Source organism: Rana temporaria, chromosome 13, assembly GCF_905171775.1.
Source record: "Rana temporaria chromosome 13, aRanTem1.1, whole genome shotgun sequence".
Classification (NCBI taxonomy): domain Eukaryota; kingdom Metazoa; phylum Chordata; class Amphibia; order Anura; family Ranidae; genus Rana; species Rana temporaria.
In genome coordinates, this window is record NC_053501.1 from 8512427 (window position 1) to 8537439 (window position 25013).

The 25013-nt window shown below is 43.5% G+C and overlaps 1 protein-coding gene across 4 annotated transcripts in view; it reads right to left on the reverse strand.

Moving 5' to 3' along the window:
• FOXN3 (forkhead box N3) overlaps positions 1 to 25013 on the reverse strand; it is a 223233-nt gene that overhangs the window by 81493 nt on the left and 116727 nt on the right. For all 4 annotated transcript variants that reach the window (XM_040333129.1, XM_040333133.1, XM_040333131.1 and 1 more), the window contains exon 3: positions 12401 to 12537. In XM_040333129.1, coding sequence (XP_040189063.1) covers positions 12401 to 12537 — 137 coding nt within the window. The remainder of the gene's footprint in view (positions 1 to 12400; positions 12538 to 25013) is intronic.

A 25013-nucleotide genomic window follows, 5' to 3' on the forward strand; every position in this document is an offset into this window, starting at 1 on the left:
GCACTTTGTCCGGGCTTTTTGTGATTATCCCCAATTTGACGTTTTCTTCCTGAAGCTATCTGACCTCAAGTTGTCATCTCGCATAATTCACGCCGCCGATGATTTTCAGACAAAAGCAGGTATACATCGCCGAAAAGAGAGAAAAAAAAAAAAAAGGATGCCAGCCATCGGGAGTCGCAACGCGGGGGTTACCGGTCGCCATGGCAACTGTGTAGTTATACGTGCTAATGGTCTGTCCTTTTGCCAGGCAACTAACTGCCGTGTGATGCAAGTGCACCTGTCTCCGCTATGGGTTGCCATGGCGACGCTCCAGTTGCCATGGCGCCCAACACGCTAATCGCCTTGCGAGGGCAGACTTACGGCAGTCTTCCCCCTGAAAGCCAGCTGTTCTCCGGCGCAGATTGATTGTCTGGGCATGTGATGGAATGCTCTTCGTTGGAGACGGCGAGAAACTTCATTAAATGTTCTTTCGGGAGGGAAGAGCTAGAGAAAAAAAAAAAAGGAAACGTGCCGCTCTCTCCGTCTCGCAGAGCGAAATATTAGACTTGCAAAACGATCTGCGAGTCTCCGAAATCTTGTTATGAAGTCGTTAAGTGGCGCGGGATCCACGCACGTCCACGAAACTGATAATTCGCCCCAAAATTGGGAGGGACGGCGGCTCCGCCGAGCGCAGGATATTAAACTTGTTCCATGGAGCGCATTCCTGCTGAGCGAGCTAGATGGATCTTAAAAAAATATAATAATTTATGGCGCGGCTTGTTATACTGAAAATACGATTTGGATATTCCCAGCGGGAACAACAGCAATAGTTTTTATCTCTCTTGCATTGTTTTAAGAAAAGGATTATCATTATGTACAATATACATACACAATTTTATATATATATATATATATATATATATATATATATATATATATATATATATATATATATATATATACACATATACAGTGAGGAAAATAAGTATTTGAACCCCCTGCTATTTTGCAAGTTCTCCCACTTGGAAATCATGGAGGGGTCTGAAATTGTCATCGTAGGTGCATGTCCACTGTGAAAGACATAATCAAAAAAAAAAATTCCAGAAATCACAATTTATGATTTTTTAACTATTTATTTGTATGATACAGCTGCAAATAAGTATTTGAACACCTGTCTATCAGCTAGAATTCTGACCCTCAAAGACCTGTTAGTATGCCTTTAAATTGTCCACCTCCACTCCATTTATTATCCTAAATTAGATGCACCTGTTTGAGGTCATTAGCTGCATAAAGACACCTGTCCACCCCATACAATCAGTAAGAATCCAACTACTAACATGGCCAAGACCAAAGAGCTGTCCAAAGACACTAGAGACAAAATTGTACACCTCCACAAGGCTGGAAAGGGCTACGGGGAAATTGCCAAGCAGCTTGGTGAAAAAAGGTCCACTGTTGGAGCAATCATTAGAAAATGGAAGAAGCTAAACATGACTGTCAATCTCCCTCGGACTGGGGCTCCATGCAAAATCTCACCTCGTGGGGTCTCAATGATCCTAAGAAAGGTGAGAAATCAGCCCAGGACTACACGGGAGGAGCTGGTCAATGACCTGAAAAGAGCTGGGACCACCGTTTCCAAGGTTACTGTTGGTAATACACTAAGACGTCATGGTTTGAAATCATGCATGGCACGGAAGGTTCCCCTGCTTAACCACTTCCCTACCGGCCCATAGTAAAATGACGTCCACAAAGAACTTCTGCCGTTCAGAGTGGACGTCATGTGACGTCCTGGGCTTTCCGGGTGGATATCTGAATGATGCCTGCAGCTAGAGGCATCATTCAGATATCCTTCTAAACTGCCGGCGATTCTGCACAACGTAAGAACGATCATAGCGGCGGTTCCGCCGCTAGATCGTTCTTACAGGCGGCGGGAGGGGACATCCCCCCCCTCCCGCCGCCATCCGGTGCTTCTCCGGGCTCTCCCGTGCCATCGGGGGCCCGGAGAACGAATCGTCCGGCGCTCGCAGGAAGCATAGAGATGACTGGTGACCAGATGGTCACCAGTCATCTCTATGACCGTCGGAGGACCCGGGCGCGATGTGATGACGTCACGCCCGGGTCCCGTAAGTAAACAAAGCCGCGATTGCGGCTGCTAAGCAACAGCAAGCATGAGATCGGTGAATTTTTTTTCACCGATTTCATGCTTTCCAGCCTGGAGGAGAGATGTGGGGTCTTATTGACCCCGCATCTCTCCATAAAGAGTACCTGTCACACACATTCCTATTACAAGGGATGTTTACATTCCTTGTAATAGGAATAAAAGTATTAAAAAAAAAAAAAAAAATTTAAAAAAAAGTGTAAAAAAATAAATATATAAAAAAAAAAAAGAAATAAAAATTAATTTTTTTAACGCCCCTGTCCCCGGTAGCTTGCGCGCAGAAGCGAACGCACACGAAAGTCCCGCCGACATATGTAAACGCCGTTTAAACGACATATGTGAGGTATCGCCGCGTGCGTTAGAGTGCCAGCAACAATTCTAGCACTAGATCTCCTCTGTAAATCTAAACTGGTAACCTGTAAAAAATTTCAAATCGTTGCCTATGGAGATTTTTAAGTACCGAAGTTTGGCGCCATTCCATGAGTGTGCGCAATTTTAAAGCGTGACATGTTAGGTATCTATTTACTCGGTGTAACATCATATTTCATATTTTACAAAAAAATTGGGCTAACTTTACTGTTTTTAAATTTTTTTAATTCATGAAACAATTTTTTTCCCAAAAAAAGGCGTTTGAAAAATTATTGCGCAAATACCGTGCAAGATAAAAGGTTTCAATGACCGTCGTTTTATTCCCTAGGGTGTCTGCTAAAAAAACATATATAATGTTTGGGGGTTCTGCGTAATTTTCTAGCAAAAAAAATAGGATTTTTTGTACTCACCGTAAAATCCTTTTCTCTGAAGTCCATGGACGGACACAGCTCCTTAAATCTTGACAAGTGGGTTATGTTCCCTGTTTACAGGAGAGGACTAGGCAGAAACATGTTAAATAGTTAAATACATGTTACATTAACAGAGTTGAACAGCCCCGCCCAGGGGGCGGTCCCTCCAGACATAACCCTCCTCACTGCAGCTTGCAGCCTCAGTTCGTAACAAGCAGTACAAACCTAAAAAGGAGGGGTGGGAGCTGTGTCCGTCCATGGACTTCAGAGAAAAGGATTTTACGGTGAGTACAAAAAATCCTATTTTCTCTTATCGTCCATGGACGGACACAGCTCCTTAAATCTTGACAAGTGGGACGTCCCCAAGCAGTGTCAAAAAACGAGGGGTGGGAAATATATCAGTAAAAACAATTTTAACTTCACCCCAAAACAAGCAGAGCTCCTCAACGGAGGAGGTGCAACTTTAAACAGCCGCCGGCAAAAACTAGCGGCTGAAAAAAACATCATAAGATGCACTCACAGCAACCATGTAAATTCTGGAAAAAGCGTGAACGGACGAGCAAATCGCCGCCTCGCACACCTGTGAGACCGACGCATGATGTCGGGGAAAAAAAAAAAAAAAAAAAAAAAAACCCAGGAAGCACCAATTGCCCTGGTCGAAAGTGCCGTGACCGGAAAGGGGGGCCCGCCCTTAGGAGCATAGGCCTGTATGACGGCCTGCCCGATCCACCGAGAAATGGTGGTCGACGAGACCGCCAGGCCCTTTTGTGGACCAGACACCGACACAAAAGAGAGTCAGAAGCTCCGAAATGGAGCCGTAGTAGGCTGGTATACCCGCAAAGCGCGTACCACGCCTAAAGTATGAAAGGCCGAAACCTCCTTCGGAAGAAGGGAAGGTCGCGGGCGCACCATCACCTAATCCTTATGGGGGATCAAGCATGGCGGCTTGCAAGACAAGACCGCCAACTCAGAAACCCCTCTAACAGAGGTAAAGGCCACTAAAGGGGCCACCTTCTGAGATAGTGTCAAGAGAAAATCTCTCTGATGTTTCCAAAAGGAAGGTTCCTGAAGAACCGAGAGCACCAGAGTCAAAACTCATGGGGGAAGAGATGGGCCAAGAGGGGAAAGTATATGACAAACCCCTTGCACACAAAAAAAGGGGACCCACCAGGGAACGGGCCGCAAAAAGGCCACTAAAAGAACACAGCCAAGGCTGAAATCTGCCCCCAAACGGTGCTTTAAGCAATTTTTAGATCCAATCCAAGCTTTAAAAACAGCAGGACCCTGGACATTGAAAGTACGCCCGTGGACGTCACTCCATCCCTTCGCACCAAGAGAGGTGCGACGGTAGATCCTCCGGAAGAAGACTACGGTGCCCTGTTGAGATGACCGAGTCAGACAGACCCTGGTCACCTAAAGTCTGGCTTCCAATAACCATGTTAAGCAAGTCAGTGACTGTACAACAGGAGGAAGTATGGGACCTTGAGACAGGAACCTCCTGCCCTGGCAATCGCCAGGGTGCCTCCGCTACCAGGCGCCCGATATCAGCGTACCAAGGACGCCGAGAGTAATCTGGAGCGATTAGAATCATCGGGATCTCCTCAGCATCCACTCTGTGGAGCGGCCGAGGAAGCAACTACCATGGAGGAATGGCAAAAAATCACCGATACTGACAACACAGGGCCACCAGCGCGACTGACGCGTCTGTACAAGATCACTAGACCTGGCCACTAACTGACACCCTTGCGGCGGAGACAAGCTGCCAGGAGATCCATGCCATGTGAGGCTCACCTCCTGCAAGGGAGCCGAAACACCCCAAGCACAAAGACCAGTCGCCCTGGTCCAGCATCTGGCGACTCCAGTAGTCTGCCTGCCGGCATACCTGATGGTAGACTGAAGCCACGGCCGTGGCGTTGTCCGGCTGAAACCAGATTGGTCGACCACAAGGAGAAGCATAGCCTGATCGCCTAAAATAGTAGGACAATGAACAGTAGACAGCACCTGGTATTCCCAGGCGGTCTTCCACCAGGCACTAGCCAGGCCCGACCCTGGGTAGCTACCGAGACCAGACACATTCAAGGAGGTGTGGTCATAGGTCCACGCAAGTCCAGCGACTCAGGGCCGACTGGACCCCCCAGTTTTGTGAACCTCCAGGTTCACAACCCGTGAGCTGGCATTCGTCGTAAACACCGACCACTGGAAGGAAGGAACAACTTCCCGGACCGAAGAGTCGGGAATCTCTGTCACCAACTCAGAGAGACTCTGACTAGGTGGCGCACAGGAATCTAATGATTTCAGAGACAAGAGATTTTTACCACCTGGACAGTAGTTCCACTGGAAAACCAGGGTGTGGAACTGGGCATACAGTACCACCTTGAAGGAGGCTACCCACAGACCCTGAACCAGCAGGCGCCCGGAGAGAAGACCGATTGCGTGATGCCAATACCTTCTCCGCAGACTGAAGAGTCTGCAATTTCTCCAGGGGAAGAAGGACCTTTGCCACTGAGGAGTCTGGATCAACACTAGATACTCCAACGCTGAGTCGGAACCTAGCATGCCCATAATTTGAACCCTGGGTCGCACACATGTAGGGCAGGCTTGCTGCCACTGAGCTACACTTTCTGGCCTAAACGTTTAACATCCACCCGAATCTTCGGAGGGTCTGAATGGGAATAACCTATCCACTAGGTCGGAGACAGAAGCTGCTCTCAGAAGAAAGTCGTCAAAGTAGCCAATGAGGCAAAGCCTCGCTGTCCCAACAAAATTCAAATAAGTGCGAGCTCCTAGCTGAAAACCCATGGTGCTGACGCCAGATCAAAAGGGAGGGCCACAGGCTGACAGAGACCCTTCTCTCATCACGAAGCACAGAAAAAAACACTGTGACATGTGCAAAACGGGACATGCATGTATGCGTCCCTGATGTCCGAGGACGTCAGGACATCCCCCGGATGAAGCGCAGCTACCACCGAACAAATGGATTCCATGCGGAACTACCCGACGTTCACAAAGGTATTTAGGGCCTGAGGCCCATAGAAAACCCCAAAACTCTCGTCCTGCAGGAAAGGTAAAATTACCTTGCAGCTTAGCAAATCCCACACTGCCCAAGGCAGACCGACGTGCCGGGAGGGGAAGACACAAGGACAGAACTTTGTTCTGTGGATAGGAGGAAACCCTATCTAGTACTCCGAAGAGACCACCTCGCAGACCCACTAGTCGGAGAGCAGGGAGGTTTCACTGAATTGTGAACCTGCAAGCCGCCCCTCCCACCTAGAGACAGGGAGGGAAGGCTATATACATTGGCAGGATTTGGGTGCCGGCGTGATCGGCTTATGCACCCAGGGACAGATTAGTCCCCCAGCTGGGCCTTTGACGGCCTGGGAGGGTTGCCCCTAAATAATACACACACATAGTGTGTATGTATATTATGTAGGTGTATGCACACATGTCTTTGGAGGAAACCGGAGTACCCGGAGGAAACCCACACAGACACAGGGAGCGACAATGCAAGCTCCAGGCAGATTGGCGTCAGTGTGCAGATTTGAACCAATGACTCATTTTGCTGCCAAGTAATGGAGTTAAGCACTACACCACCGTGTGCATAAAACCATTCTGAAACAGACGCCCTGGATAACAAGGGCGCAGCATTCAATGAAGCATCACAGACCTATATGAGGCCCTGGACCAGCTGGTCCGCTAGGCTAATAACCTCAGGAGAGAGTCGGTGCTCCTCCACTGTCTGGTGCAAAATGCTCACTCTGTGAGTTGTATACAGCACTAGGGGTAAAATAAAATAAAATAAAATTTCTCCTCAGGGCGCTGGGCCCAAAGGGAGCCATACGTCCTTCTCCTTTGCTAGGCAGAACGAAACTGAGGCTGCAAGCTGCAGTGAGGAGGGTTATGTCTGGAGGGACCGCCCCCTGGGCGGGGCTGTTCAACTCTGTTAATGTAACATGTATTTAACTATTTAACATGTTTCTGCCTAGTCCTCTCCTGTAAACAGGGAACATAACCCACTTGTCAAGATTTAAGGAGCTGTGTCCGTCCATGGACGATAAGAGAAATTATGATTTGTACATGTAGGAGAGAAGTGCCAGAATAGGCCTGGTATGGAAGTGTGTATAATTGCCCGGTATGGAAGTGGTTAAACCAGCACATGTCAAGGCCCGTCTTAAGTTTGCCAATGACCATTTGGATGATCCAGAGGAGTCATGGGAGAAAGTCATGTGGTCAGATGAGACTATAGAAAATAGAACTTTTTGGTCATAATTCCACTAACCGTGTTTGGAGGAAGAAGAATGATGAGTACCATCCCAAGAACACCATCCCTACTGTGAAGCATGGGGGTGGTAGCATCATTCTTTGGGGGTGTTTTTCTGCACATGGGACAGGGCGACTGCACTGTATTAATGAGAGGATGACCGGGGCCATGTATTGCGAGATTTTGGGCAACAACCTCCTTCCCTCAGTTAGAGCTTTGAAGATGGGTCGAGGCTGGGTCTTCAACATGACAATGACCCGAAGCACACAGCCAGGATAACCAAGGAGTGGCTCTGTAAGAAGCATATCAAGGTTCTGGCGTGGCCTAGCCAGTCTCCAGACCTAAACCCAATAGAGAATCTTTGGAGGGAGCTCAAACTCCGTGTTTCTCAGCGACAGCCCAGAAACCTGACTGATCTAGAGAAGATCTGCGTAGAGGAGTGGGCCAAAATCCCTCCTCCAGTGTGTGCAAAGCTGGTGAAAAACTACAAGAAACGTTTGACCTCTGTAATTGCAAACAAAGGCTACTGTACCAAATATTAACATTGATTTTCTCAGGTGTTCAAATACTTATTTGCAGCTGTATCATACAAATAAATAGTTAAAAAAATCATACATTGTGATTTCTGGATTTTTTTTTTTTATTAGGTCTCTCACAGTGGACATGCACCTACCATAACAATTTCAGACCCCTCCATGATTTCCAAGTGGGGGAACTTGCAAAATAGCAGGGTGTTCAAATACTTATTTTCCTCACTGTATATATATTATATAAAAAAATATATTTTATATATATATATATATAAAAAAATTGTGTGTGTGTATTTATTTATTGTGTATGTATATTGTACATAATGATAATCCTTTTCATATATATATATATATATATATATATATATATATATATATATATATATATATATATATATATATATATATATATATATATATATATATATATATATATATATATATATATATATATATATATATATATATATATATATATTTTCTTATATAAAATATATATATATATATATATAAAGCGAAGCTTCCACTAATGTGGGATGTATGTGCCTTGCTAAAGAACATTATTTTATTAAAGTTGTTCTTGGTAAAATTTCCCTTTAAGTTAATTGGATAAACATAAAAAAAAAATTACCGTATAAAATTATACAAGATACAAAAGCCCAAAAAATAAAAATAAAAAAGTAAATTAATTCACAAATCCCGCCATCAGGCACAAAACAATGAAGCGGTAGAAAGGGGTAACCCTAGGAGATCTAAAAACAGTGATAAAAGTAACAAAGATCATAGAGTAACACTGGAATATCAAAAAACAATAATAAATATAACAAAGACTATAGAGCAAGTCCCGGTTCACACTATTGCGACTTTTAATGCAACCTAAGCGGCACAGAATCACAAGACAAGGGAAATCTCATTGTTTCCAATGGTGCCCCTTCTAATCAATGCAACTCAGCACGGTGCAATTTTGGAAAAAAGGTTCCTGCACTACTTTGGATGCGATTTACAGTGCGGTTTGAACCCACAGTACACACAAAGTTGCATCGAAGTCACACGGTAAGTCACATCAAAGTCGCATCGTAGTAGTGTGAACTGAGCTTTAAGCCAGCCATAGATGGATTGAAATTCGTCGGGTTCAGCAGGGACCAGCCAAATTTCAATCCATGCTTGTCCGCTCTGGCATGGCGGGAATTTTTTTCAGCAGCCAATAGGTGAGACAAGCAGTAAATTCTGACAGCGGAGTGTCCCTGCTCTAAAAATACAATGTCTCGGTGTCAAGGATTCCTTTATCCACCTCGACTGGGTGGACAGTGAAATCAGTTCCTTTTTTTTTTCTGTTCAGCCGGAAAAAAAAAAAAAAAAAAAAAATGCATTTGTGGCTTACACTAGAACAGGGGTCTTCAAACTGCGACCCGAGGGCCGGATGTGGCCCTTTGCTAGCCTTCATCTGGCCCTTGGGGCAGTAATGCTCCCAACGATATGAGGCACTATTCCTCATAATGACACCAACAATGGGGCACTATTTCTTCCACTAATATCAATGATGGAGCATTATTCCTCCTCATACTGCCCACCAACACTGGGGCCGTGTTTATTCTCACCGATACTCAGCCCTTGGGGCATTTTCTACCCCCGCTGGTCAGAATCCGGCCCCCCAGAGGTCTGAAAGACAAAAAACTGGCCCTTTGCTTGAAAAGTATGGAGACCCCTGCACTAGAAGATCAAAAAGTAGTGATAAAAAGTAAAAAAGTAGCAAAGAACATAGAGTAACAATTACAAAATCTAAAAATAGTGATACAAGTAACATAGTTAGTCAGGTTGAAAAAAGACAGTCCATCTAGATCAATCATAAATAAACACAGTAGCAAAGATCATAGAGTAATAATTACAAGACCTGAAAATAGTGATAAAAGTAACAAAGTAGCAAAGATCAGAGAGTAATTATTACAAGATCTAAAATGGTGAAAATAGTAATAAATGCAGAAAAAATCATAAAGTAATAATGACAAGATCTAAAAATACTAGTGATAAAAGTAACAAAGTAGCAAAAATCAGAGAGTAATAACTACAAGATCTAAAAATACTGATAAAAGGTAACAAAGTAGCAAAGATCATAGAGTAACACTTACACAATCTAAAAATAATGATACAAGTAACACAATTAGGTTGAAAAAAGACATAAGTCCATCTGGTTCAACCATAAATATAAATAAAAGTAGCAAAGATCATAAAGTAATAAAATTACAAGATCTAAAAATAGTGATAAAAGTGACAAAGTAGCAGAGATCATAGAAATAAAAGCTCCAACAGTAGTGAAACGTAACAAAGATCATAGAGTAATTATTACAAGATCTAAAATAGTGATAAAAGTAGCAGAGATCATAAAGTAATACTTTTATCACTAATTTTAGATCTTGAAATGTATTACTTTATGATCTCTGCTACTTTTATTACTTTTATCACCAATTTTAGATCTTGAAATGTAACACAGTAGCACGTATCAGAGTAATAACGACAAGATCTAAAAATTGTGATAAAAATAACCAAGTAGCAAAGTTCATAAAGTAAGAATTACAAGATCTAAAAATAGTGATACAAGTAACAAAGTAGCAAAGATCAGAGTAACAATTACAAAATCTAAAAATAGTGATAAAAGTAACAAAGTAGCAAAGATCAGAGTAACAATTACAAAATATAAAAATAGTGATACAAGCAACAGTTACATAGTTACTCAGGATGAAAAAAAGACAAAAGTCCATTTAGTTCAACCGCAAATAAATAACAAAGTAGCAAAGATCATAAAGTAATACACTTACAAGATCTAAAATTAGTGATAAAAGTAACAAAAATCATAGAGTATTAACTACAAAATCTAAGAATAGTGATAAAAGTAACTATGTAGCAAAGTTCATAAAGTATTTACAAGATCTAAAAATAGTGATAAAAGTAACAAAGTAGCAAAGATCATAGAGTAAGGCCCCTTTCACATGTGCGGACCTTATGTCCGCATTTTCATCCATCCGTTTGCGCATGAAAACGGGACATACATTGGTCCCTATGTGATTGCAGATGTAAATCCCGTAATCACCCGCCTCCGCAAAGATCCGCATTTGCGGACGGAAGAAGATCCTATTTTTTCTTTCGTCTGCGGATCGGATGAACACGGACACACGGTCCGTGTTCATCCGATCCCCCCATAGGGGAGAGCGGAGAAAAGACAGGGCGGTCCCTGCACGGTGTGCGGGGACCGCCCTGTCAGCCGATGGCTCAGCGGGGATTTTACGGAGGATCCCCGCTGAGCTTACGCACACACGGAGGCGGATCATTACTGATCCGCCCCGTGTGAAAGGGCCCTAACACTTGTAAAATCTAAAAATAGTGATACAACTAACATAGTTACATAGTCAGGTTGAAAAGACACAAGTCCATCTAGTTCAACCATAAATATAAATAAATACCAAAGCAGCAAAGTTCATAAAGTAATAAATTACAAGATCTAAAAATAGTGCTAAAAGTATCAAAGTAGCAAAGATCATAGAGTAATAAAAGCTCTAATAAAAGTGATGAAAGTAACAAAGATCACAGATTAATAATTACAAGATCCAAACTAGTGATAAAAGTAACAAAAGTAGCAAAAATCATAGCGTAATAAATAACTACAAGATCTAAATAAATAAAATAAAAAAAAGGGAAAACAAGTAACAAAAGGTCACAGTGTAATAATTACAAGATCTATACTAGTGATAAAAGTATCAAAAGTAGCAAAAATGATAGCGCAATAACTACAAGATCTAAAAAAAAAAAAGAAGGAAAGTAACAAAGGTCACAGAGTAAGAACTACAAGATCTAAATAAAAAGGAAAAAGTAACAAAAATCATAGTGTAATAAACGACAAGATCTAAATAAAAAAAAAAAGGAAAAAAGTAACAAAGGTCACAGAGTGAGAACTACAAGATCTAAAAATAGTGCTAAAAGTATCAAAGTATCAAAGATCATAGAGTAATAAAAGCTCTAATAAAAGTGATGAAAGTAACAAAGATCACAGAGTAATAATTACAAGATCAAAACTAGTGATAAAAGTAACAAAAAGTAGCAAAAATCATAGCGTAATAACTACAAGATCTAAAAAAAAAAAAAAAGGAAAAAAGTAACAAAAGGTCACAGAGTAAGAACTACAAGATCTAAATAAATAAATAAATAAATAAATAAATAAATAAATAGGAAAAATTAACAAAAATCATAGTGTAATAAACTACAAGATCTAAATAAAAAAAAAAAAAAAAAAAGAAAAAGGAAAAAGTACCAAAGGTCACAGAGTGAGAACTACAAGATCTAAAAACAATAATAAAAGTAACACAGATCATAGAGCAGATTTGCCTCCATAGCAAATTCTCCAAACAAACAAACACGGCGTAACCACAGCAAAACCGGTTCAACTGTTCAAACTGAACTGGTCGCTGCCATGGCAACGGCTAAACACAAATCTCCAGAGGCTGCTAGTCCAGCATGGAAGGGAGTCGCATTGGATGGGATCAGACAACATTTTGGAACAACTTTTATAACTGGACATGGAAGCAGAAGAGAAAGCTCAGCAAAAAAGCAGAGGCGGCGGTAGGTGAGTTTAAAAATATCGGTATATTAGTGCGTGACCCATACAGCGCCAATCGCGGCAACACACGGAGACGCCGAGCGATGGCCTTACCTTTGATATGCCTGAGGAGAGGTGGGAGGGGTGTTGAAGACGTGGGAGTAGGGATGGTAGGGGGTCTTTTTCAAGGCTTGGATCAGGTTCTGCCTGTATTCTGGGTCTATACACCACAAGGACCCTTTGCCGATACTCTGAAACACAAAGAAGGACACAATACATTAGATATAAAAACACCGCGGGGTCACCATACACGTTACAATCTGACCTTACAATCAACTCTGGATCGTTTAACTAGATTCTCATATTATGTGGTTTTGTTAAACCCAATGGGGCAGATCCACATACAATTAGAAGGGCGCAGCGTATGGGAGATACGCTACGCCGCTGTAACTTACTTTTGGCAGCTTTGAATCCACAAAGAATTTGCGCTGCAAGTTACGGCGGCGTAGTCCATCTCTTGCAGCGTAAGGGCGCCTAATTCAAATCGGCGAGTAGGGGGGCGTGTTTCATTTAAATGAAGCGCGTCCCCGCGCCAATCGAACTGCGCATGCTCCGTTCCGAAATTTCCCGCCGTGCTTTGCGCTAAATGACGTCGCAAGGACGTCATTGTTTTGACGTGGACGTAAATTACGTCCATCCCGATTCACCACGGACGAATTACGCAAACGAAAAAAAAAATTCAAATCAAACGCGGGAACGACGGCCATACTTAACATGGCAAGTCTAACGATACACCGCAAAACAGTAGCTTTAACTATACGCCGGAAAAAGCCGACTAGAGACGACGTAAGAGAATGACGGCCGCGCGTATGTTCGTGGATCGTCGAAAATAGCCAATTTGCATACTCGACGCGGAAAAAGACGAGAACTCCACCAAGCGGACGCCGAAGTATTGCATCTAAGATCCGAAGCCGCACGCCTGTCGGATCTTACCCAGATGCCGTTGTATCTTGGTTTGAGGATTCAAACTAAAGATACGACGCAGGAAATTTGAAAGTACGCCGGCGTATCAGTAGATACGCCGGCGTACTCGCTCTGTCCATCTGCCCCAATATATTTACACCCAATCAAGAAAGCCCATGCAAAACATTATGGTTGGTAGATTTAAAAGGTAACTCTACTTTCGTGGAAAAATAATTGCAAAAAAACAAATAATCTAGTATATACAATTACGACACAAGTCATATTGTAATCGATTACAAATGACATTTCCTTTTTAATCTGCAGCTCTGTAATTTTATGCAAAATGCAACATGGCCACCTGGAGGCGTTCTTTACACAGATGGGATACAGAATGCCCCCCCCCCCCCCCAGATATGTCCTTTTTCTGCTTGTGCGATTTTCCCAGAAGTCTGCACTAAGGTACAAGTCAGATTTCAGGCATCTCCTTTGGTGAGATACTCCCAATAAGGAGATCACGTCTAAAGGCATGCAGACCCTGTCACTTTCCTCATTAGAGCCCTGCAGGTGCAGCAGAAGATTGATCATTATGAATAGTACCCCATCATTTGTATCGGTGGGAGGAATAGTGGGGTCATTGGGGTCAGCGGCAGGAATAGCGCCCCATCATTGGGGTCAGCGGCAGGAATAGCGCCCCATCATTGGGGTCAGCGGCAGGAATAGCGCCCCATCATTGGGGTCAGCGGGAGGTATAGCGCCCCATCATTGGGGTCAGCGGGAGGTATAGCGCCCCATCATTGGGGTCAGCGGGAGGTATAGCGCCCCATCATTGGGGTCAGCGGGAGGTATAGCGCCCCATCATTGGGGTCAGCGGGAGGTATAGCGCCCCATCATTGGGGTCAGCGGGAGGTATAGCGCCCCATCATTGGGGTCAGTGAAAGAAATAGTGCCCCATCATTGGTGTCAGTGGGTTGGATAATGTCATACAAAGAGCACCATCTGACCCATGGGTTTGGAAAGCCCAGATTTATACACCTGGGCTCACAAATACCAATTAGTGCATTTTCTGCAGTAGATGATCTCAGGATGATCACAACCTAGGCAGCAGGGCTGGACTGGGACAAAAATTTGGCCCTGGACTTCATCCAGACTGGCCCACTTTGATATGTCTCTCCCATGGTGGCCGGATAACTCCCGCACCCCCCCCCCCCCCCCCCTTCACTAGCCGTTCTAATTTATTAGAGTAGAACGGCTGGTACTGGTACTCTTATAGGCAGTACCAGTGGGGAAGCTAGACATTATTTCACCCGGGGCAAAAAATCAGTTTGGTGCCCCCCCCCCCCTTATGGGACAAGATTAGTCATAAGTGAGAAACTCCCAGGCCATAGCTGTTGAGTCAGCTGTCTGTCCCCTCCCCCGTGCTCCTCTGTCGTCGTCCCTGCTCCTCCCCCTGATTCTCTGTTCCCCCCCAGGTGAGCGCTGCGGGAGGGAGAAGAGGTGAGCTCTGCGGGGAGGGAGAAACAGAGGAGCGGAGGGGGCAGCGGTCCGCTGTCACTGAAGCCTGCCCACTGAGCCATCGGCCCACCGGGAAACTCCCTGTAGTCCCAATGGCCAGTCCATCCCTGCTAGGCAGCATGCTGTCACCGCCCCCCCTAAAAACCCTCCCATCACAGGTCTTCTCAAGTTCTCGGGAGGAGACTCTGCCCTGACCTGCCATTCCTCGGGAGGAGACTCTGCCCTGACCTGCCATTCCTCGGGAGGAGACTCTGCCCTGACCTGCCATTCCTCGGGAGGAGACTCTGCCCTGACCTGCCATTCCTCGGGAGGAGACTCTGCCCTGACCTGCCATTCCTCGGGAGGAGACGCTGCCCTGACCTGCCATTCCTCGGGAGGAGACGCTGCCCTGACCTGCCATTCCTCGGGAGGAGACGCTGCCCTGACCTGCCATTCCTCGGGAGGAGACGCTGCCCTGACCTGCCATTCCTCGGGAGGAGACGCTGCCCTGACCTGCCATTCCTCGGGAGGAGACGCTGCCCTGACCTGCCATTCCTCGGGAGGAGACCCTGACCTGCCATTCCTCGGGAGGAGACCCTGCGGCGTGTGAGCACATGCATGACTTTCCTTCTGAAGTCTGTGACGTAGCCATCCCAAGAACTGCTTGTGCGATTGTTGTGCGTGCGAATACAAGGCGGTCACATGACCTGAAATTTAAAAAAGGACTTTGGTAAACACGGCTCTCCAAATCGATTTTGAGGAAATTCCCAACTTGGATTCATGAAAAGATGTGTTCAGACTTGGAACAGGTGTACGCTCCATTCACACTTGTTCAACTCCATAGTCGTGCGACTTCTATTGCAACTTTGATGCAACTTTGGATGGGTGCAAATTGGAGGTGACTTTGAATGTTGTACAACCGCTGCACTGGTAACATTAGGATGCAACTTTCATGCGACTTTTGAGAGTTTACATTGCAGTCCATGACACTCTAGTCTCATGAAAGTTGCATACAAGTAGTGCAGGGACCATTCTTTAAGTCGCTGTGACTTTAAGTCTTTGAATGGCTCCTATTGAAATACATGGGCTGCGACTTGTCATGCGGCTTTGGACAAAAAGCCGCATGACAAGTTGCACAAGTGTGAATCACAACAGACTCTAAAACTGGGGTTTTAGTTGGTTTCTAATAGAGTAGAAAAAACTTCTGCGACTTTACATCAGAAGGCTGGCAAGGCTCTGCAGCAATAGAACATAATATGAAAAAAAGGTAAGACTTAAGTGCCTGTATTATGAACTCTGAAGATGAATTTCTCCACAGTGCCTACACACACAGCAGTGAATCAGAGTCAGTTTGAAAGTGCGTTTACTGGTTCAGAATCTGTAAATACTTCAGTGTGCATGATCTGGGCAGGGCTGCTGATAAAGGCAGTATAGCCAACCCTCCTTTACCGGGCCCAGGTACCATCAGTTCAAAAGGAGCAGAGTCCTCCAGCACTGCAGAGTATCTCAGGAGAGAAGAGTTATAGAGGAAGGAGCAGAGTCCTCCAGCAGAGCATCTCAGGAGAGGAGAGTTATAGAGGAAGGAAGGAAGGAGCAGAGTCCTCCAGCAGAGCAGAGTATTTCAGGAGAGGAGAGTTATGGAGGAAGGAGCAGAGTCCTCCAGCAGAGCAGAGTATTTCAGGAGAGGAGAGTTATAGAGCAAGGAGCAGAGTCCTCCAGCACTGCAGAGTATTTCAGGAGAGGAGAGTTACAGAGGAAGGAGCAGAGTCCTCCAGCAGAGTATTTCAGGAGAGGAGAGTTATAGAGGAAGGAGCAGAGTCCTCCAGCAGAGTATATCAGGAGAGGAGAGTTATAGAGGAAGGAGCAGAGTCCTCCAGCAGAGCAGAGTATTTCAGGAGAGGAGAGTTGGAGAAAGGAGCAGAGTCCTAAAAACACGCGCCAATGTAAGCTCTCAACATTGGATTTACTCTTCCTAAATGTTAATCTTCTGCAGAGATTTAAAACATCCAGCCATAAAAACAGATCATCGGTCTGCAGCTCTCCAGCCATAAAAACAGATCATCGGTCTGCAGCTCTCCAGCCATAAGAACAGATCATCGGTCTGCAGCTCTCCAGCCAGTGAAAAACAAACCTGCCAGCATGGCAGCCCCCCGTTCTTCCACTCATTGTTGGCAGAGGTCCTCTAAGAGTCTTACTGGTGCAATGTGAAGCTGCGTTGCCGTCTGTGAGGATAATGGATCTAACCGGTCCTAATCTGCCAGAAATGTGGCCTATTTATTCTCAATATGTACAATGATTGGCTCTCAGCCGTGAAGAGGCACTCCAGTTCTATTAGGGCTCTCCACAAGCCGCAGACCCCGAATAACAATCTCCCCGGCTGCCGACACACTCAAGTTAAGCGTCGGATAAATGATGTGAAAGTCTGTGGAAGTACACCCCCCCCCCAATCTCTGCGCCCCCCACACTACGTCATTCCATCACATCGAACCCCCTCATCTTTCAGCCCTCTGGGGCAGAGAAAATCGTTTAGAACCCCGGGATCAATTTTATAAGAATTATTGAGTTAAAAAAACTACAATTTGTCATTGAAGCTTTAGCCGATACCGAGGAGCTACCACAATGACAGAGGCAAGATATCCCCCCCAAGAAAAAAAAAAAAAAGTGATTTCTCTTTCTTTACTAGTGCCCCCCTAAAAGTCTTCATTGAGAGCCATGACATTTGTTGGGGTAGGAGGAAGAACATGAGATGAGATATCATGGGGCAAATCTTTATACAGTCTCCAAATTAATTAACACTGGAAGAAAAAAAAATTAAAAAAAAAAAAAAAAAGAGAAAAAAAAGCGGAGAGAAAAGGGAGACGCGAGAAGAAAAAAAAAAAAAAAAAAAAAAAAGGAGAGAAGAGGGGGGGTGGGAATAAGGAGAGAAGAGGGGGAAAAGGAGAGAAGAGAAAAATAAAAAAAAGGAGAGAAGAAGAGGGAAAAAAAAAAAAGGAGAGAAGAGGGAAAAAAAAAAAAAAGGAGAGAAGAGGGAAAAAAAAAAAAAAAAAAAAAAGAAAAAAAAAAAAAGAAAAAAAGAAGGAAAAAAAAAAAAAAAAAAAAAAAAAAAGAGAAAAAAAAAAAAAAAAAGGAGAGAAGAGGGAAAAAAAAAAAAAAAAAGGAGAGAAGAGGGAAAAAAAAAAAAAAGGAGAGAAGAGGGAAAAAAAAAAAAAAAGGAGAGAAGAGGGGGAAAAAAAAAAAAAAAAGGAGAGAAGAGGAAAAAAAAAAAAAGGAAAGAAGAGGGAAAAAAAAAAAAAGGAGAGAAGGGGGGAAAAAAAAAAAAGAAGGAGAGAAGAGGGGGAAAAAAAAAAAGGAGAGAAGAGAGAAGAGGGGGAAAAGGAGAGAAGAGGGGGAAAAGGAGAGAAGAGGGGAAAGAAGGAGAGAAGAGGGGAAAGAAGGAGAGAAGAGGGGGAAAAGGAGAGAAGAGGGGGAAAAAAAGAAGGAGAGAAGAGGGGGAAAAAAAGAAGGAGAGAAGAGGGGGAAAAAAAAGAAGGAGAGAAGAGGGGGAAAAAAAAGAAGGAGAGAAGAGGGGGAAAAAAAAGAAGGAGAGAAGAGGGGGGAAAAAAAGGAGAGAAGAGGGGGGAAAAAAAGGAGAGAAGAGGGGGGGGGGGAAAGAAGGCGGCGAGAAGAGGGGGGGGGGAAGAAGGAGAGAAGAGGGGGGAAAAAAAAGAAGGAGAGAAGAGGAGAAAAAAAAAAAAAAAGAAGGAGTGAAAAGGAGGGAAAAAAAAGGAGAGAAGAAGAGGGAAAAAAAAGAAGGAGAGAAGAGGGGGAAAAAAAGAAGGAGAGAAGAGGGGGAATAAAAAGAAGGAGAGAAGAAGAGGGAAAAAAAAAAAGAAGGAGAGAAGAAGAGGGAAAAAAAAGAAAGAAGGAGAGAAGAAGAGGGAAAAAAAGAAAGAAGGAGAGAAGAAGAGGGAAAAAAAAAGAGTGAAAAGGGGGGAAAAAGAAGGAGAGAAGAGGGGGGGAAAGAAGGAGAGTAGAGGGGGGGGAAAGAAGGAGAGAAGAGGGGGGGAAAAAAAGAGAGAGAGAAAACAAAAAAGAGCAGAGAAGGAAGGAGAAAGAGAGAAAGAGAAAGAGAAAGAGAAAGAGAAAAAGAGAAAGAGAAAGAGAGAAAAAAAAAACACATATGAAGACAGTACAAGACAAGGGAAGAGGACATTAAAAAAAAATAAAAAAAAGGAAGGATAGATGAGAGAAGGAAAAAAAAATAAAAAATAAAAGAAGGGGGGAATGAAGAGGAGAGAAAAAAAAAAAGGAAATAAACAAACAAATAAAGGAAGAAGAGAGAGAAGGAGAAGAGAAGAGATCTTATACACTCGTAGATTTTCAAATGATCATTTGTATGAGAATTCTCAGTCCCTTCGCTGGCGTGATGAATGACTTTGGAAAGTTCTTCACCATTTTGTTTGCTTTTAACTTTGGAGTGAAGGACTTTCCCGAATGACAATCACTTTAGTAATTTGTTCATCTAAAAAAAAATAAAAAAAAAAAATACATTCTTCTCCTTTGAATTTTCTTGGCACTGCAGTGAATAACGAATGTGAATTTGACTTTTATGAACGGTTAGAAAATGGCGTGAACATTCTTACTGGTGTACGGCCGGCTGTAGAGATAAAGGAGACGGCACACAGACGGAGAGGTGATGGCCGATACATAAAGTAGAATGAATTCTATATATAAAAAAAAGGGAAATAAAAAAAGAGAATAAAATGAAGAAAAAGAAAGTCAGGATCTCCAGCGTGCCTAAGCCGAGCTGTACAGAGAACATTCCGATCGCGGTATTGATCGCGGCGCGCGCTCCAGTTGACCCCTAGGACAGAAGTCATTCAGATAAAGATACTCCAAATTATTGACTTTCTATTAAAGGCGGAGCCGTCAGATAGACTCCTGACCTCACCTGTGTGTAGAATAAATCTCTGGAGACGGACAATTCCTGGGTCAGAGGACATGAGCAGCATTCGATATCGGGGGACTGCGATCATCCAACAGCCCTGAGCTTCAAGGTGAAACATCAGACGATGGAGGAGCGACTCTGCACAAAACGCAGGGACGTTGTAAGAACAGATGTGGCATCCCTAGCAATAGGGTTTGATCCCATATAAGTGCCCTAGAGGTCACCACACACATTGCAATCAAACTGTACAATCAGCATTAGATCAAGCATGGGTTCAGTATTTGGTGTGTCGAGAATGCACAGAAAGTCGCACGCTTTCCTGACACGCAGAGAAACGCGCTGCCTTTAGCAGACGCCTGGTGGTGTCATTCGTTTGTTTCAGTGGCCTGCCCTATGCACGAGAAAGTCCCTTAAGCTGGCCATACACCATACAATTTTCTTATTCAATGTTCTTTAGATTTACCTTCAACTATGTAGTACAAGGGCCAGTCTGATTGCATTCAAATTGAAAAATGTTTCGGTTTGACCTCCTATTATATGGTTATGGTAAATGGAACCTAAGGGGCAGATCCACGTACATGTACATAGCCGCAGCGTATCAGAGATACGATACGCCGCCGTACCTTACCTGGCACTCTTTCGAATCCTCAAAGAATTTGCGCCGTAAGTTACGGCAGCGTAGTGCATCTCTCGGCGCGTAATTCAAATCGGCGGGTAGGGGGCGTGATTCATTTAAATGAAGCACGTCCCCACGCCGATTGAAATGCGCATGCTCCGTTTTAAAATTTCCTGCCAGTGCTTTGCGCGAAATGACGTCGCAGCGATCATTTTTTGCGCGAAATGACGTCGCAGCGTCATTTTTTGAACTTAGACGTGAGTTACGTCCATCCCTATTCACGGACGACTTACGCAAAAAAAATAAAATTCAAATTTTGACGTGGGAACGACGGCCATACTTAACATGGCAAGTCTAACTATACGTCGCAAAATAGCAGCTTTAACTATACGCCGGAAAAAGCCGACTAGAGACGACGTTAGAAAATGCGACAGCCGCGCGTACGTTCGTGGATCGTCGTAATTCGCTAATTTGCATACCCAACGCGGAAAACGACGCAAACTCCACCCAGCGGGCGCCAAAGTATTGCATCTAAGATCTGAAGGCGTACGAAGCCCTACGCCGTCGGATCTAACGCAGATGCCGTCGTATCTTGGTTTGAGGATTCAAACTAAAGATACGACGCGGGAAATTTGAAAGTACGCCGGCATATCAGTAGATACACCGGCGTACTCGCTTTGTGGATCTGCCCCTAAGTGTCTAATGATTTCTATTGTAATATGGGATATTTAAGGAGAGAATGGAAAATAAAATAAAAATCCCCCCCAATGACATGCAGGCAGCAAAACGGGCTCCAATCATATCCTACTTCATCAAAACTAGAGAAAAAAAATAAAAGTTTAAGTAGAGCTAAAGGCCAAACAATTTTTTTTTTTTTTTTTTCATTTTGGATAGAGTAAGGGAGGGTTATAACCTCTGACAGTTTATTTTTTCGCCATCCGTGTCCCATTTAAGAGATTTACCTCCACTTCCTGTCTCATAGCCAAAACAGGAAGTGAGGAAATCTCTCCAAAAAAAAAAAAGAATCAGAAGAGGAACCCTATTGTTGTCACCAGGACTAGTGTCCCCACTGAAAGAATTTCCCTCTATTCCTGTTCTGGCGACAATGCAAAATTTGGCGATTTTCATTCACTCTAGGCCAGTCCTCTCCAAAGGCTTGCGCACAGGGTGTGCCAGGTGTGCCCAGGCACACATTCCCCCTACTGCCCTGGCTCCCATCTTTCCCCCACAGCACTGCCAGCTTCCCTCCTCTCCTATCAGCTGTTGCTCTTGGAATGTTTTAGAAGTGGGGGAAGGGGCCAGTAAATATGTAATTTACAAGCCCCTTCCCTTTCTGAATGAACATCGTGAGTGATCGGTAGTGTGTGTTTGGGCTTTGGGGTGCACACCCTAATGCAATAGGCTGCGCACACCTATGGGCCCTTTGCTTACTTTTACCAGCGAAGGGCACAGTTCTTCCCATAGCTGTGTGCACAGGGTGTGATAGGTGAGCCTGGGCACACCCTAATCACCCCATGCAGCGGAGGTTGTCCCTAATGCCCTGGCTTCCCCCTGCAGCGCTTCCAATAGACTTCAATAAGAATGCACAAAAAAAAAAAAAATGTGCCTATTGCGGGTATTTTTTCACTAGTCAACAGCGTCCCATTGGCTAAAAATAATGAAAATAAGAAATGTCTGCAAAAATGCTTAAAAGAAAAAAAATATATAAAAAAAATGAAACCCAAGAAGCTCTGCTAGAGTGCGACAGCCGCCTTACTTCTCAAATCTTCATACTTGTACTACATTAGAACCAGAAGTGGGTCATCACAGCAGCCAGGAAACTAGCATTTCCCACAGATCACCCATGCCAACCCTAAAGATCGCTCAAGACAGGCTTACTAATGAAGAACCCCACCGAGTGCTACAGGCATCCAAGTGCCCGGGTATCCCTTGGGGGGAGGGGGTAATAGGAGCGTTCTCCTCCACGTTTTCCTGGAAGAAATTCCTGTTTCTCGGCACATTTGCATATCGTCTGTTGTGCTGAAATATCAGCCGAGCGCTTCAAAAGATTGACCCAATTATTATGAAAAACGTTCTCCGCTACACCTCCTTCCCAAACATTGCAGGGACCAGATCTGTCCCTTTATCATTTAGATAGCGCCGACATATTCCAGGGTGTGGTACAAACAACACTCAGAGCCAGTCATATCAGTGTCTGCACCACAGGAGCTTACACTCTAATGTCCCCCCCAAAAATCACACAAGTATTTATATTGTACATTTATATAGTTCTGACATATACTGCAGTGCTGTACAGAGAACACTGAGCCGGTCATATGAGTGTCTGCACCACAGGAGCTCACACTCTAATGCCCCCCCCAAAAATCACACGATTATTATTATTTTACATTTATATAGTTCTGACATATACTGCAGCGCTGTACAGAGATCAGTGAGCCATTCAGATCAGTCATTTCACATTCTATTATTATATATTTATATAGCTCTGACCTATACCATAGCGCTGTACAGAGAACACCGAGCCAGTCACATCAGTCTCTGCACCAGAGGAGCTTACACTCTAATGTCCCCACCAAAAAAAATAAAAAAAATCACACGATTATTATTTTACATTTATATAGTTCTGACAACTACCACAGTGCTGTACAAAGAACACACAGAGCTATTCAGATCAGTCATTTTACACTCTAACCACTTGAGCCCCGGACCATTTGGCTGGCCAAAGAGTAGAGCACTTTTTTTGCGATTCGGCACTGCGTCGCTTTAACTGACAATTGCGCGGTCGTGCGGCGTGGCTCCCAAACAATATTGATGTCCTTTTTTTCCCCCACAAATAGAGCTTTCTTTTGGTGGTATTTGATCACGTCTGCGTTTTTTTTTTTTTTGTAGCGGGAAAAAAAAAAAAAAAAAATAGGAAGAGCGACAATTTTGAAAAAAAATTAAAAAGCAATACTTTTTGCTATAATAAATATCCCCCAATTTTTATATATACCAGTGTTGTACAGAGAACAATAGGCCTGTCTCTACAACAGAGGAGCTTACATTCTAATGCCGCCCCCCACATTTACACACTATTATTATACATGTATATAGCTCTAACATATACTGCAGTGTTGTACAGAGAACACTAACCCAGTCACATCAGTCTCTGCACCAGAGGAGCTTACACTCTAATGTCCCCTCCACATTCTCACACTATTAATATTATTATTATATATTTATATCGCTCTTTTCTTTTTTTTGACAGATGTAAGCTTGTTTATGAACAGTATATATTCATTTTATTTATTTTTGTATATATGTAAATATGTTTTAAATAAATGAGCTGTATATTTGCAAGATTTTAAAATGTACACCCTAATGTCCCCCCATAATCACATACTAATATTATACATTTATATAGCTCTGACATATTCCATAGTGCTGTACAGAGAGCACAGAGCCAGTCATACCAAAGGAGCTTACACTCTAACCCACCACAGTAACACAATCAATAATAATATTATACATTTATATAGCTCTGACATATACCGCAGTGATGTACAGAGAACACTGGGCCAGTTACACCAGTCTCTGCACCAGAAGAGCTCACACTCTAATCCACCACAGTAACACAATCAATAATAATAATAATAATAATAGTGTGTGATGTAGGGGGGACGGGACATTAGAGTGTAAGCTCCTCTGGTGCAGAGACTGCATTGACTGGCCCAGTGTTCTCTGTACAGCACTGTGGTATATGTCAGAGCTATATGACTGTATAATAATAATAATAAACATTTATATAGCTCTGATATATACCGCAGTGATGTACAGAGAACACTGGGCCAGTGACACCAGTCTCTGCACCAGAAGAGCTTACACTCAAATCCACCACAGTAACACAATCAATAATAATAATAATAATAATAATAATAATAATAATAATAATAGTGTGTGATGTAGGGGGGAGGGGACATTTGAGTGTAAGCTCCTCTGCAGAGACTGGTGTTAATGGCTCAGTATTCTCTGTACAGCAGTGTGGTATATGTCAGAGCTATATACATGTATAATAATAATAATAATAATATATATATAGCTCTGACATATACCACACTGCTGTAAAAAAAAAAAAAAAAAACAAACACACACACACACACACACTGAACCACTCACATCAGTCTCTGCACCAGAGGAGCTTACACTCGAATGTCCCCGCACAGTCACATATTATTATTATACATTTATATAGCTCCGACATATTCCATAGTGCTGTACAGAGAACTCTGAGTCAGGCAGATCAGTCTTTGTACCAAAGGAGCTTACACTTTAATGTCCCCATCACACTCGCACACTATTATACATTTATATAGCTCTGACATATACAGTAGTGTTGTACAGAGAACACCGAGCCAATCACATCAGTCTACACCAGAGGAGCTTACACTCTACTGTCCCCTCCCCCCCCCACATTTACACACTATTATTATACATTTATATAGCTCTGATATATTCCATCACGCTGTACAGAGAACACTGAGCCAATCACATGAGTCTCTGCACCAGAGGAGCTTGCACTCTAATGTCCCTGGCACAGACCAGTATGTGATGTGAGAGATATGAGAACACCTGTGTACTGGTTCTGAAGTCAGAGCCTTATAAATGTATTGAAGCCATTCCATCAGCCAGGCAGCTAGCATTTTCAACAACGGCGGCCCGCATTATATACAGTCTTCCTTTAAAGGGACTCT